The 16,037-nt window shown below is 43.2% G+C and overlaps 1 protein-coding gene across 1 annotated transcript in view; it reads left to right on the top strand.

Annotated features, from left to right (window-relative positions):
* Positions 1–16,037, top strand: part of PSAT1 (phosphoserine aminotransferase 1) — a 90,734-nt gene that overhangs the window by 25,059 nt on the left and 49,638 nt on the right. Inside the window, exon 5 of the mRNA XM_078675854.1 lies at positions 5,270–5,442. Within this exon, the coding sequence (XP_078531980.1) occupies positions 5,270–5,442 (173 nt within the window). The remainder of the gene's footprint in view (positions 1–5,269; positions 5,443–16,037) is intronic.

Here is a 16,037-nt window from a genome sequence, read left to right as displayed (position 1 = left end):
CTTAAGATTTCCAAGCTAGGAAACTTCAATAAGAGGGAAAATAAGGCTGTGCGGGAAAAATAGGAAGAATTGGAAGGTGTCATCATTTTGAAACCTCGGTCAAGAGTTTTCTAGTCTGGGGAGTAAGCGTTTGCCTTAGCCACACTTAGCAAATAATCTAGGGAAAACATAGAGGTATAAACCTCTCAAAGTCCAAAGGGAAAGTACCTGAACTCAGATGGTGTGAACACTTGATATTATATACAAGAGTCTCTTGAGCAACACCCCTCTGTTCTTATCAGGGTTCCATGGTCCTTTTCCATTCTCACGTAAGCTGCAACATTGACCAAATGTCCCACTCTGAACATGGGAACGACCTCGTTCTTGTTCACTCAAGCCACGCTGCAATGGTGCTGAACAAGACTTTTCAGTTAGCACTCTGGTTCTCCATGTTCCTTTGTCAAGGTATTCTTCTCAGGCTCTCTTTATCACTAATACGGTATTGTATCTATTCTCAGTTAACAATCCTTGTGACTGCACCTGCAAGGCAAAGTCATGTAGGCAGAAACTGGATAACAGTAAGTTATGCAGAATGGAAAACAGGCCTAGTCAAGTCAACTTTAAAGTATTAAATTAATGGTGCACCTTAGCAAGGATTTGCAATGCAATCGGTCTCGCCATTGGGACTTTGTATGTATTTAGCTATGCAGCACATTAGCCTGGGTGCTGAAACATCTGCTGTTCTATAACATGGAGGGAAAGTACGCGCCAAACTGCGTGACACGCCAGGTATGGGAACACATGGAGAGAAACATTGCCTTTCAGCTGGAAATGGTTTAGTCCAAAGCTTTGTTTATAATATAAAATCAGTGCCTTCGGTGGCCATATCAGTGAAAATACAAGATTTGAAAAAAATATTATTGTCTACGGGTGCTCATGGAAGACAATTTCTATGGACTGAAATCTATAGAATGCTAACGTGATTCTGGTATTATACTGACCTCTGGGGATTGTTTTCTATCAAGACAGTTCAAGAGAGGCAGTTGACCAGAAAAATAAAAAAATAAACCTCCGCAGAAAGCAATTCTGGTATTTTACCGACCTGGTGGTCTTTTTCTATCAATACCTTTAAATAGAGGCCGTTGAACAGAAAAAAGTCCCAAAGTGACAGCAGAATAGTCCTAGGGCTGATCTCCAGAGCCCACAAAGTACATACACATATAAGTATATACTAAAGTATATACAAGAGGCCTCGAATGCTCAACCTAAAAATGTGTATGCACTTTCAACCGCGAATAAATGTAAATAGTCAGTACGTTAAGACTCCTATTACATGTGACATACCGTAAAATCTAGAATATGTAGGTGGAAGTGAGACTAGGAACTAAATGTTAATGCAATGTATGAAACAGTGCACACATTATATAAAACATTTTTATTTCTATAGTGAGTATACATTTAATTAGTAAGATTGGTTTATTCATCAGGTCTTCAAAGAATATATCATTTAATACAATTAAGGCACACACTGTATGAATGAAGTCCCGACTTTTACACTAACTGCACTTTAATGGTGTCCAGTGCACCACTTCACATTAGTCGTTCAGTCACACAAGAAACAGGTGCTAAGTAAGCGGAGCTAAAATTACTCTGCACCAATTCCCCTCTGATGGCGAATCAAGCCATCACATCAAGATGGGCGTCTTATCAGATGGACAAATCACAATCTGGTTGTTTTTCATCATCTTTCTTCTGGATTTCTCTAGATACTTCATGTCGTCATAGTATTTGCTCTGTATCTTCTAGTTCTAGGTCTGCTCTATTTCTCTTCAGTCCCTTTTTCACTTGTGCACATTTGTATCCCTTCGAGATTACAAACAAGAATAAACCACAAAGAACAGTTCTCACTAAGGGTTTCAATATGCTTCCAACAGCTACCCACCCTAAGTTTTCAAACCATCTGCCTATATCAGAAAATCCTTTTCCCGTGGTTTCCCAAGCACCTGTAGCTTCTAACCCTTTCAAACATCTCTTTAAGTCTGTAATGTTCTTAATTTATTTCTTCAAATCTTTACTTTCGTCTGGACTGTAAGTACAACATTATTGAACTTTTAACGTACTGCATACTCCTCCCTCCTTTGCTTGAAGGACTTCTAATGCAGGTCTATTCTGCAAAACCATGGGTCTTATCGCAACCATTTCAGTATCTATAACTAAAAATCATCCAGGTGTACTAGTAGATAACTTAGTAACTACAGTAGAAAACTTTCAAATCTTATGCAAGTTCAGTATCACTCCTGCTGATGGTATTGGAGCACCAAAGATGTCTCTTATAATTTCACTAGCACCTCTTTGTTTTCAAATGTGTTCCAGCGTGGGTTCATCAAGTTATTCCACATGATACATTTTTGGAAAATGTAAAATGTTCCATACCATCTCTTGAGTAACCTGTAAAATGCATTTTTTTCCACAAATAGAATAAACTCCAGGGAATCTAAGTATAATCCCCAGTTTCCACAAACTTCCAAAGTATGATCACGTTCTCTGTTCCCCACATAATTTGTCTGTTTTTTTTTGTTTTGTTTTTTTTTAGTCCTCATATCACCATGGCATTCTGCAAGTCTTGTACCATTGTTGCCGCCCTTATTTGTCTCATTGTCTGTTGCATTCACTCGCCCGAGCCTCCAAAGCTCTTATAGGGTCCAGGGGGGAATGACCTCCCAAGCTACCATGATCTGGAGTAAACCTAGGACTAGGGAAGATATTGTTATATTCCTAAGCAGCCCTACTTTGTATCCCAGTGCTAGCTTGCCCACTTTATAAAGTCCTCTCAAATTTCCTCAGACCTTCGTGGATTACATTCCGTATCCATTTTGCTAGTCCACTTAGCCACTTTTAACCACCCTGTGGGATGTGGGGGGCACCGGGCCTGTCCAGTGTTTACATACCTCACGTCTGGGCAGAAGGAATCGATAAAATAGCAAGCCCCTTTGCTTACTGTTTAAAGTATTATTTAAATGATTACCCACCCCCAGGAGTACGTACTAAGCCAACTGTTAAAATTAAGGATTCCCCTAAAATATCTCTTATAGTAGTTTCTACAACCTTCCAGTATTCTTTTATTGTGGGGCACGTACAAAATGTGTACATCATTGGCTTTTGGAAGATTGCATCTGTTACATCTGGGGACTGGCTGTTACACGAACTTAGCCACTCTTTGAGCAGTCCAATACAACCTAGTCGTTACAAGAAAATGATATCTTTTAAAGTTTGCAGGTATTACTAATGAGTATAATAATTTTAATGAGCCCGTCCAAAGCAGATGTAGATTCTCTTCCTGGAATGTGTCCTGCCAGATCGCACAAGGAGTTTCCAGTTTCTTTTCCTCTGCTTCCAGGAATTGCTCATACCACGTTGCAACTTCTTTATTTTTTTGCACTAACATCCTGGAGGATGACCTCAAAGTCCCATAGCCCACCTGTCTCCTGGAAGTTTGTTGAAAATCATGACATGAGCTGGACATATTTTAATCTAGACCGTCTATTGCCAGTTTTGGCGCTAAGCACCTCCCAAGGCAACTATTTATTTATTTATTTATTTATTTAAAGGTTTTGTAAAGCGCGTAGTAACTCGAGGAGCATCCCAGCGCTGACCTGTTCTCCAAGGGGTTCAGCCGTCTGATGAAATTATGTCTGCGGGAAGAGGAGGGTCTTTAGGGCTTTTCTAAACTGGAGGTAATTCACCTGCTATTATCTGGTCACTCCACTTGGACACTCCTGCTTGCTTCAAGGGAAGACTCAATTCATCCTTCAGACATTCCGGTGTTCCTGGGGAATCCCAGATTGGTGCAAATTCCGAGTAATGTCCAATATTTAACATCTTCCTCTCGGCACTCCAAAGAGTTAATGCTGCTTTTAGGACCTTCAACCTTACTTTTTTAAAGTACTGTTGAGCACTGAAGTTAAATAAAAAGGCTGCTGGCCCAAACTCATTAGTCATTTCCCCTAATAAAACTCCCCAAGTGGAAGAATTGGGCTCACCAATAAGCATATAGAGGTTTATAAATTGAAATGCCATACAATAAAGATTAAGGTCTGGCAGGGCCAAGCCGCCCTTCTGTTGTGGATTTTCAAATGAATATGCATAATTTGTTGCCAATCTAAAGCTAATGCTGCTAAAATTTCTCACAAACCTGTGCTTACTTTCCTCTTTGGCCCATTAGGGTACTTTTGAAGTATTTGCTGCTTTAGCCAATATGTCTCTTCATCTGTCTTAAACTGAATCTATGAATTTCTTTTCTACACCTGTTAAGGAACAAGTTAAGTTGAATATATGCGCATAAGCAGGGTCTGATGTCATGGTGGGTCTAAGGAAATGTCCCACTATCTCTAAGTTTGTTGTATCAGGCTGACTATTCAAATGCTTCAACACAGGAACTTCTGAAAAAAACAAGCCTTGATTCAAGTAATAATATTGAAGAGTACCTTTTCCATAGAATAAGCTTAGCAGTAAACTACAGGTAACTCTATATGTCAAGTTGAGGTAATGGTATGTTATCACTTCATCAACTGACGCAGGTAATTGCATGCTAACGTATCAATCCCTAGCATCCATTGGGTCAACATATTTGTAATAAAAGTTCAATGTATAGTCTCCTGGATGCATCTACGTATAAATCCTTCTCCTCTATGCCAGGTAAACTACTGTCAGCAGGAAGTGGTGTTTTGAGAGACACTTGTAGACCTAAGCTAGTCTACATGAGAAGGCGGGGTTTACTTAACATTACCAGCAGTGCAATTTATTCTAAGATCGCAACGATAAATACTCCTACACATAAGCGTCTATGGCTACTGGTATAAGGGTTAAACTCCATGAGTTCTATGATGTTAGAGCGTTTACATATAAGTTTTCTGCACGGTGTTCTCAGTTTGTTTCCACTTGCGCAAACAGGAAAGCAAAGTTCAGGTGTCTTCAGCAAAATATGTACAAATGATCTTTGTGAGACTTCCTTAGCCCTATTGTGTTTTCTTCTAAGGGACAATCTTGCGCTCCTTCAGCAGTTAATGTCCTTGGTACTCCTCTTAGTAGTTTGGGCAAATCTATTAAGTATATTCTCCAATAAATGCGCAGTTCACACTCACTAATGGTCACATGCAGTATATTTTGACTCAGACTGTTTAGTGGCAACGCAATTTCAAAACTTATTTCAGCCACATAGCTCAGTTCAAGGAGTCTTAATTGAATGTGAATTGTTATAGCACACACTGAAGGCTTTTTCTTTCTTTTTCAGAAATCCCGGATCAGAGCAGTTGGAAACTTAACCCTGATGCTTCATACGTGTATTATTGTTCAAATGAAACCATCCATGGTGTGGAATTTGACTTTGTACCTGATGTCAAAGGAGCTGTCTTGGTTTGTGACATGTCCTCAAATATCTTGTCAAGACCAGTGGATATTTCAAAGGTAGAGAGTACTGATACAACGTTTTTGCTTAATCAAATTGTTTATTTTGGCCATACGATCTATAATTTTCGATTTGTGCAAAAGTGGATACCAGTCACAACTAAACCAATTTATAAGCGACCTTGGCACATGACTTTATCAAATGGCCCTATAAAGTGTTCTTTAAGTTACGAGGAAAGACTGATACTTGTATCCGCTTTCTCCCTCGCACGCACATATGTAACACACAATTCTATGCACACACATCAATACCCTAAAACTCCTCACTCACAAATTATTTATTTTATTGTTTCAGTTCATGCAAGCCACTGCTTTGCACAGACCGCTGTGCCACATCCGGCCCTTTTGCATCAACTTACTGGGTTGATTAAATTTTTCCCCCAGTAAGCTTGACGCTCATGTTGTTCACCAGCTATGTACCGGGTTCTTCAGTATTAGATGTGCAACGAGAGCGTACCACACTTGCAGTTGAATGTGGTTATTCTGTCACTCCACTGCCTTGAAGGAGACAAATGTTTGGTGACTTATGAGATTCTTGTAGAGGACACAGGTCTCTTGTTGTGTACCCCTGGCAGAGGAATTAACTGACCCCCACTTTGGTAAAATCTGTTTATTCTGTCAAAACTGAACCTCTCTTCCACGTAAGCGTGTTTTGGCTTTGATGTGGTGTGCCTGGAGGCAGAGTGCGTATCAACAGTGTCCTCTTCAAGGGCGTAGCAAGTAGTACCAGTTGATTAGTTCTTTGCATAGTGTAAGGCCATTCCAGCTTTTCTTTCCATAAGGTATTTTTCCTCCTGACTTCAGGCTCCAATATACTTAAAGCGCAGAGCTCTGCCTGAACACAAAATGTTACTTCTCCCTTTTCAGTAGCCAGTAAAAACACCAATGATTTATTATGGATTGGGTACGTTTCTCAAAGAAGCAGTAATTTTGAAATCAATCTTGGGACTCGAGAATTGTGACAAAGTAGAACATGCTGAAAGGAGTAAGAAAGTGATAAATGACACAAGAATACAGTATTCTACAATACCACATTGTATACTGTCATAGGAACGAAAATGTATTATTGTGGCTAATTCTTTATTACTGTAGTTTTTTTTTTTTTTTTTTTTTTTTTCGGTTGTGCCTAGCTCCGCGCACATGCGCTGCTCTATGAGGAGGCTTCTTGTGAGCACTCTAAACTTCTCTGACTTCTCCGTATGAGTCTGACTCCTCCCACACATTGGATTGGCCTTTGCATGTGTTTTTCAATAATGAAAACACGCAAATGGCCAAAGGTTCACTCCCACGGCGTTTTGCTCTCTGTAGCGAGCAGCGGCGCGCATGGTGGCAGCTGTATTCCTCGCCGTCTCGTCGTGGATCGGGTTACTAATTAACCCCAGCGCGGTCGCTTTCACTTTAGCGGCCACGCTTGTTGTTTTGTGTGGGCTTGTTAGTAGTGTGACTTCTAATGGTATGCTTTTGCTTTTTTGCCTGGGCCTTCACTAGATCTTACAGTTGACATTCCACTTGTGCCCATTGGACTGGCTTCAGCATCTGTAAAGCATTCCCTATTTTGTTTTTTGTTTTTTATTTATAAAGTTTTATGTAGCGTGAACTAGATCCTGGAAGGGTATCTGAGTACTTTACAAATGTTCCAGCAGTAGAAAACAAGACCACCAAGGAACATAAATGCTGTCAGTACCCGTTACAGATCAGGAGAAGGAGTGAGTTAAATATCAGGACGTAATGGCTAGTGAAGACCCTCGTTGGTGAACTGTGTCAGATTGGTACCGGGATAAATGAGTTGTTGTGTTCAGGGTAGAATTTTGTTATTTAAAAACACTTTCGCTTTTTTTTTTTTTTAAGGAATTGCTTGAAATGTTCGTTCTGACTTGAGGGGGCAAGGAGTTCCAGGTTATCCAGTATTATGGGTGTCTTTCATAGATTCACATGCCTGAATCCTTCCCCGTCGTCGAGACGGGAGTCTCCGGTACATAGAAAAGTAATGTCCTATAGACATACATAGAGAATAGTAGGCCTAAAGGCCTCACCTTAGTAACATATCCATGTCCTTTTGTAAAAAGAACCAAACTCTAAACAAGAGCCAATCAGCTATCACCTTCCTCTAGAACCTTCCTGGCAGGAGCCTCAGTCCCTCAGATTTTCTACCGCACGTTGTGCTAAGGAAGTCTCCTCTGAGCTCTGCTCAGATTCTGTGTTTTGTACTTCATTTATTAACTTGGTTGTTAAGGATTCTTCCTACTATGGATTATCTTCAAATACATTCTTTAAAGAAGGTCTGGTAAGGAGCACTAAGACCAGAAAGGAGGTTTTTTATTTTCTCCAGTGACAGTGATGAGACGTTGACCTCAACATCTAGGAGATCTCAAAAGAGAAGAAAATCTCCTCCAACTCATTCCTCAGGGGAACGTCCTGAGAAGGCTCTCAAAGACCACTCATGGGTCTTCTGGGCTCAGTTTGAAAAAATCTCCTCACTCTGTGGAAAATTAGAGTAAATGACTTGCTTTTGGAGAAAAATCATGTAAAAAAGCCGACTTCTGAGCCGTCAAAATCACCTCCTCTGGTCATAGGACCCTTCAGGAAGGCGTCTTCTATACCTCCTGAGGTAAAGACTAAGAAGCTAACATCGTCAACAGGATCGTCAATGAAGAAACCATCGTCATTGCCTATTACAGCCTCTTCGTCTACGATGGCCTCCTCTACGATGGCCTCCTCCACGATGGCCTCCTCCACGATGGCCTCCTCCACGATGGCCTCCTCCACGATGGCCTCCTCCACGATGGCCTCCTCCACGATGGCCTCCTCCACGATGGCCTCCTCCACGATGGCCTCCTCCACGATGGCCTCCTCCACGATGGCCTCCTCCACGATGGCTCGTCGACGACGACCTCGTCTATGACTGCTCGTCTACGACGGCCTCGTCTACGATGGCCTAGTCTACGATGGAATGAATTATTGTGAGTAGCATCAACTACCCACCAGTCTGTGCGCTCAATGAACGTTGAAACACTATGGTTTCTTCAACACTTCCTGTTTTGACCCTTATTTTCAGACCCCTGACGAAGGGTCCTATCCTTATGACCCGAAATGCATTGGGTGGATGTATAATTTCAATCATGTCGCAATTTGTATCATAAGATGGACATTATGATCAGATGAAAAGAATTTATGAAATCTTCCAATAAGAATTGGTTTTGAAAAACCACAAGATTCTTTATGAATAAAACTTGATAGTGTTGAAGAAACCATAGTGTTTCAACGTTCATTGAGCGCACAGACTGGTGGGTAGTTGATGATACTCACAATAATTCATTTCATTTTGAAAGGCACGGCTGACTACGTGCGACGTCTGCAGCGCCAAACTTATCAGACTCTAATTTGTTATTCAAAAAATCATTATACACTAGAGTGCACGGGGATTACACTCTCTCTCTAGTCTACGATGGCTCATCTACAACGGCTCGTCTACGACGGCCTAGTCTGACTGCTCGTCTATGACGGCCTGTTTAGGGCGTCGGCGATGGCCTCATCTACGATGGCTTGTCTACGATGGCTCGTCTATGACTGCTCGACTACGACGGCCTGTCTATGGAGTCGACGATGGGCTCGTCTACGATGGCCTCATCTACGAGGGCTCGTCTTCGATGGCACATCTACGACGGCATCGTCATCGACGGCCTCGTCTATGGCTGCTCGTCTACGACTGCCTGTCTACGGCGTCGACGATGGCCTCGTCTACCATGGCCTCGTCTACCATGGCCTCGTTTACCATGGCCTCATCTACGATTGCTCCTCTACGACGGCGTCTTCGTCGACGGCCTCATCTACGACGGATCGTCTATGGCGTCGCCTACGACGGCCTCGTCTATGACTGCTCGTCTACGACGGCACAGTCTATCCCGCCGATCTCGTCGACGGGCTCGTCGACGAGGGAAATTCCGACCATTCTGGAATCTCTTATAATGTGGCAGACAAGGCTGCTCAACGTTTTAAGATCTCAACGGTCTCAAGAACAGGTCTGCTTCTTGTATGACTTCACAGAACCTCTCAAGAAGGCAGTAAGGTCAATACCAACTATCGATTACCTATAGTCAGAAGGGGTAAAGGTCATGCAGAACCCCTCCTCTGTATCACCAGTGATCCCTCAGTTGGATAAGAAGTATAGGGCGCCAGATACAACACTGGCGTGTCTAACAGGACATGCTAAGCCGGACTACGTGGTGACACAGGCGGCCCAGAAGACCTCCAGGAATCCTTCGGCCCCTTTGTCGCTTCCTCCTGATAAGGAGGTAAGAAGAGTGGACAACATTGGGAACAGGTTTTCCTCAATGTCGGCAATGACGGTAAAGGCCGCGAACGCCCTAGCGCTCTTGGGACGCTATAATAGGCAATTGTGGGCACACATAGCCCCATACCTGTCGGAATTGCCAGATTCATCCAAAGAGCAAGTAAAGAGGATTCTGCTAGATGGTGAAGCATCGGCGTCAGAAACTATAGACTGCACGATGGATATCACTATGACAGGGTTCCACCAGTTGGCTGGAGAAGCAGTCTTGCGGCTCCAAGGATGGCTAAAGGCAACCTCTTTCCGTCCTGAGATGCAAACAAAGAATTTGCACATGCCATATGATAGCCAGTTACTATTTGGCACAAAAAATTGACGAAGCAGACACTGCGAGAGCTTTAGGCACTCTTCAGTATAAGAACCAGTCCTTTAGTTGAAATAGAGGAAGAGGACCGTCTTCCTACAGAGGAAATTATCAATACAAGTCTTCCTGCTATTCAGGCCAGAGTAGACCGCAATACCAACAGCGCCAACAACGGCAAAAGAAGCAATCCTCTTTTGGGAGTTCGTCCTTTCAAGGTAAAGGACAGCGGAAATAACAAAAATCTACGGCTGCTTCTATGAGATCTCGATTATGCTGCAGAAAGGAGCAATAGAGAGAGTACCTTCATCTCAGAAGGGAAAAGGCTTTTATTCCCGCTTGTTTTGATCCAGAAAAAGACAAGACGTGGAGACCAATCTTGGACCTTGTGGTAAATAAATAAATAATACCTCTATTTTTGAATGGATAAATGAAGAACAGATACCTCGAATCTTGACTCTTATTTATTGAGCTAGTAGGAGTTTTGCAGGTTTATTACAGCATAAAGGACAGGAACAGGACAACCTGCACAGGAGTAGGATGGCAGGGCCTGACAGGGGGGCCCCGACAGCTGCCGGGCAGGATCTGGGATGAGCGCGCTAACATTTAATAACAATACACGAACATATATACTAAAACAGTTGCATTACAATACATATGATAGGCGGAGCAGTGGGTGTGGTCAATAGCAGTCGCGAAAGATAAGGGTGAAAATGGGTGTAACAGGGGCGCATACATAGACATGTGATGCAAACGTAGCAGAATATGTCATAAATGGGGCGGAAACATGGAGGGGGCTACCTAAGGAGCCGGGACCTCTAACCTAATGGTGCGCGCAAACTGGCAATGACGTGTTACTAGAAGAAGCTGGGGGCTACGAACTCTGTGCTAGGAGCAGAGACTGAAGTCTGGAGAGTCAGGGCGACATGTACCTAAGCAGTATCTAGTATCTGATGTTTAGAGAACATGTTGATAGAATCCAAAAGTTATCGGGGCAAAGGCGAACAGACTCTAAGACTGGAGCATGCATTATTCTACATGTAGTGCGTGATGAAGAATATTAAATGACCATTAAATGCAGTATTTCTCTTACATGGAGACGTAAAGGCTAGACTATGATGGTAACTATTGATGCAGTTCAGTAGCTTTAGGAATGCAGAGAAGGAGGACTAACTGATAACTGGAATCATAACATACTCTTGGCAGACTCAGAGGCAGAGCCAGGCTGGACCGGGCACTGCAAGGCAGGAAGTAAGTGAAGGGTCAGGAACACAGGTGGGGGCTGTATCGCTCCTCAGCGAGGGCTTCAGGAGACAGAAGCTGAATCTGGTGTCCAGGCCCTTTTGAGGCCTAGAAACGGGGACTTTACAATGGAATAACGTGCGCACTGAGAAACGTGGCAACGTAGCTTTACATAGGCCTGATATTCGTAGTATTCACGAGAACTGGAAACTGACATACTAGAGATGGACACAACTGTAATTGCGTCTTTAATCGAACATGGGGAATACATATGCATATTAATCATGCACACAGAACATATGATGGAGGACGCGTAGGGACACAGAACATGGCAAAATTTACTTTTCCACATTCCCTCCTTGTCACTACGTTTCCATCAGGAAACATCAATATTCATGATACCATCTATCAATTCATACAGTATCATTTGCTCGTCTCGAATTTTCTTGGAACGGGATTTAGAACGGGACTTGGGACTAGGAATACAAGAGGTAGCACAAATGCCGCAAATCGCAGGGCCACATTGTATACAGAGGCAGCAACTGAATATGATCGCTACTGCAATACCTAGAAAGGACAAGACTTTCCATCCCCAAGCGGAAATTATATTCCAGAACCAACCGGACCATGTCCAGGTGCCTGGGTCTTGGTGTAACAGATGGGCAATTTTATGGAGTCTGGTTATAGCTGAATAAACAGACGGTGCGTTATTTGGAATGAAAATGCAGCAACTAGATCCGATGACTCTACAGGCCCCGCCCCTATCGGCCAATATGACGTCAAGGACGAGACGATTCTGTAAAACGACAAATCTCATAGCAGATTGCTCTTCAGTTAAGTTACCTAGGGCAGAGGCAGTCTCATTAACTACTGCTTCAAGGGTTCTGGTTAACCTACGAATTAGCTTACTATTCTGGATAGGTCCTATAAAGAAGAAGAAACCTCTATTGAAATCTGTATACTGTTCTAGAGCAGTTTCAGTATAATCGACAATGGGGGACTCCCTTCTATGTCTAATGTGTACTAGATGTGTGTTTCTGTGATAATCAGATGGAGCTAGGAAAACAGGTGGCAGTAGGAAGGCAATGTAACAGGTTCCCTCCCAATCGAGGGGCAGACTAACATATGCGGTCTGACCACAAATAAAATAAGAATGACGTGAAGCTTTGAAAATAGATTTCCCACTGTCACTATATTTGACAATAGTAGTACAATCGCTATGTCCTACATGTACGGAACCATTATTTCTAACACATAATTCGCCTTTGACTGGTAGTACTGAAATAGCAGGTAAGTCTGGAGTGGAATCAGACTGAACATTCAGGACCATGAAATTCGAAGAATAATTACCTAAATTGTAAACTTCGTTTTCTAGATCTAACCCTGTTCTGTGGGGAAGACCTTGCTTGTCTGGGAAACATGTACTGTTAAGAAAAGACATATCTGTTGAAGATGACGTTAACGTGGACCATGCTCCACACGAACCATTATGTGAAAATGGATAAGGAAAGAGTGGCAGAACTCCCTTCGGTGTCTGGAAAGGGGGGAGTCGACCACACACCCAACAATTAGTGGCATTGCTGGTCTGGTGTGAATAATGTAACATGCGGATAAAAGAATTGTTACGCATAGCGAGGCGGTAAGAGTTCATGAGGAGGCAGATCACTAAACGTGAGCTCTACTGTAACATTAGAAGACTTATTTACATGAGAAACTGGAAAATACAGATAAAATGCATAACTGGTGCAGGAAATCATAATACTGAGAAATAATATGAAACATAGAAAAACGATACATCGGATTGAGTTTTGACTAACTCTCTCACTATGGGGGTCTATTTTATACATGTCAGAAACCGGTCTAACCGTTTCACCTAGGGGAGGACTTAGACAATCAAACTGGCTGACTTATTTTACTAGACCTTAATTTCTTCTTATACTCCTGTTGCGGAGTTGTCTCTAACAGGGAGGGTGCAGTATCATTGTCTTTTGCGGGACAGTCCTTAAGAATAGTACTTTGGCAGTCCTTTAAATCCTCGGAAATGTTCTTTGAAATTGGTTTCAATCCATAAAACCTTTTGATATGCGAAAGATGCACCCAGCCTTTGCGTCCCTCCAACTTCACGGCTGTGCGGGTGGCCAGGAGGACCTGTCGGGGCTCCTTCCAGCGAGACTCCAGCGGACTTGAACGATCGAAATTTCGCACTAGGACCATGGATCCGGGAACGATTTCATGCGGTGCCACCTCGGTATTGTCTGGAAATGTGGCGGCAACCTGTGAACGACAAGAGTTGAGGGCAGACATCAAGGAAGCTAGGTAATCTGTCAGCATATTACTTGAAACATCGGTAATACTTCGGGGTCTAGGAGTACCCCACATGTTAGGGGGGCGGCCGAAAACGACCTCATACGGGGACAGACCTGATCTGGAATGTGCGACCATGCGCATATAGAACAGGGCAACTGGCAGAGCTATTAGCCAGTCCACACCTTTCTCTTGACAGACCTTTGCAATTCGAATTTTCAGGGTCTGATTGTGTCTCTCTACGAGACCAGCTGCTTCAGGATGGCGTACACAATGGAACTTCCACTGGTACCCTAACAGAAGGGACACGTGTTTCATGAGTTCAGATGAGAATGGCTGGCCGTTGTCAGAATATACGACTCTAGGGAGTCCATAACGGGGGAAGAACTCACGAACCAACTGCTTGGCAGTGGTCGCGGCTGTGTAATCTGGGACTGGATATGCTTCTGTCCACCTGGACAAAGCGCATACAACTACGAGGACATACTTGAAACCTCGACATCGCTCCATCTGAATATAATCCATCTGGAGGACTTCAAAAGGGTGGTCAGGAGGCTGGAATCCACCTTGTTCCACCGGGACACTTTTACCTGGATTAAACTGACAACATATCATACAGGTACGGACTTTCTGCTTGGCTGCAGCTCGTAAATGCTTGTTGAACCAAATATTCTGGATACTGTCTAACATAGCTTTTTCTCCTAAATGTGCTGGACTATGTGCGGTATTAATAATGACTTGAACCATGGAGTCGGGGAGAAACCATGTGGCTCTACCCTTTGTTACCCATCCCTGATCTGTCTGGACCCCTCCTTGTTCGGACCATTTCTTGATTTCATCGGGAGTAGCATGTAACTGGATATCTATGACATCTTGAGTAGGGTCCTTAACTGTCATACATGTAGTCGGATCTGGAGTGTGTGTCGGTGTCTTATTAACTGGAATGTCTGGTGTCTGAGCTGTAAGCTTGGCTGTGCGATCTGCTAGATCATTACCTTGAGAAATAGTGTCAGTAACTTTCGTATGTGCTTTGCACTTCATGATAGCAATGGATGTCGGTAAGTGTATTGCATCTAACAGAGCTTGAATAAGGAGACCATGCTGAATCTTGGTTCCATGAGAAGTCATGAAACCTCTCTCCTGCCAGAGCACTCCGAAGTCGTGTACAACTCCAAATGCGTAACGTGAATCGGTGTAAACATTAACTTTCAGGTTCTTGGCGTGAATGCAGGCTTGAGTCAGAGCAACTAGCTCCGCTGCTTGAGCAGACAGGGTGTCAATACGGTGTGTTTCAATAACTTCAGTGTCAGTAGTCACTGCATACGCGGCTACTAGTTCTCCTGTACTTGTTCTCATACATGAACCATCCACATAAAGTGTTAGGTCGGGATCTGGTAATGGAATATCTGTCAGATCTTGTCTTGGCTTTGTCATGATGTTAACAACTTCCACACAGTCGTGTGTGGCAGAATTCGAAGTAACTGATGGTAACAATGTAGCAGGATTTAAAACGTTGCAGCGTCTGATTTCTATGTGTGGCTGGAACAGTGTCAGTTCATAACCTGTTAAACGTGCAATTGTCAAGTGCTGAGTTTGTGTTCGGTTTAAAAGAACTTCCACGGAGTGTGGAACTTGTACTGTCAGGGAGTGTCCTAATACTATGGAATCACTTTGTCTGATAGCAAGTGCTGTGGCTGCAACTGACTTGAGGCACGCAGGCAGAGCCTGGGCTACAGGATCTAATGTGCTCGAAAAATAAGCACAGGGCTTGTATTGTCCTGCCTGATCTTGTGTGAGGACAGATAATGCTGTACCTTCGCGTTCTGTGACGAAAAGTGTAAAAGACTTACTGTAGTTCGGTGTTGCTAGAACTGGAGCTTGACATAGGGCTTTCTTTAACTCATTAAAACTAAGTGTATGTTCAGATGTCCAAGGGAGAACAGTCGATACGGCTGCCTCCTGTGTCGTTAACTGTATCAGTGGTTTAGCTAGAAATGCATACTGAGGAATCCATTGTCTGCAATAAGAAGTAAGGCCAATAAAAGCACGTACCTCCTTCTGGGTCTTGGGCTGAGGAAGACTCGCTATTAACTGGATACGGTCTGGTGTCAACTGCCTACCCCTCTTGGACAGTAAGTGTCCTAAGTAGACCACTTGCTGGACACAGAATTGAAGCTTCGAAGGGGACACCTTGTGTCCCATCTCGGCTAGGAAATACAAGACTGTAAGTGAGGCTCGCTCGCAAGCACGTTCAGAACGGGCTGTGATCAGTAGATCATCGACATACTGGAGCAGGGCAGTGTCAGTTGGCATGTGAATATTGTCTAGTTGTCTCTTAAGTGCTTGACTGTAAATACTTGGACTTTCTGTGAAACCTTGAGGCGCGCGTGTGAACATATA

The sequence above is a fragment of the Lissotriton helveticus genome, chromosome 2_1 (genome assembly GCF_964261635.1).
Source record: "Lissotriton helveticus chromosome 2_1, aLisHel1.1, whole genome shotgun sequence".
Classification (NCBI taxonomy): Eukaryota; Metazoa; Chordata; class Amphibia; order Caudata; family Salamandridae; genus Lissotriton; species Lissotriton helveticus.
This window is presented reverse-complemented; position numbering and strand designations above follow the sequence as displayed.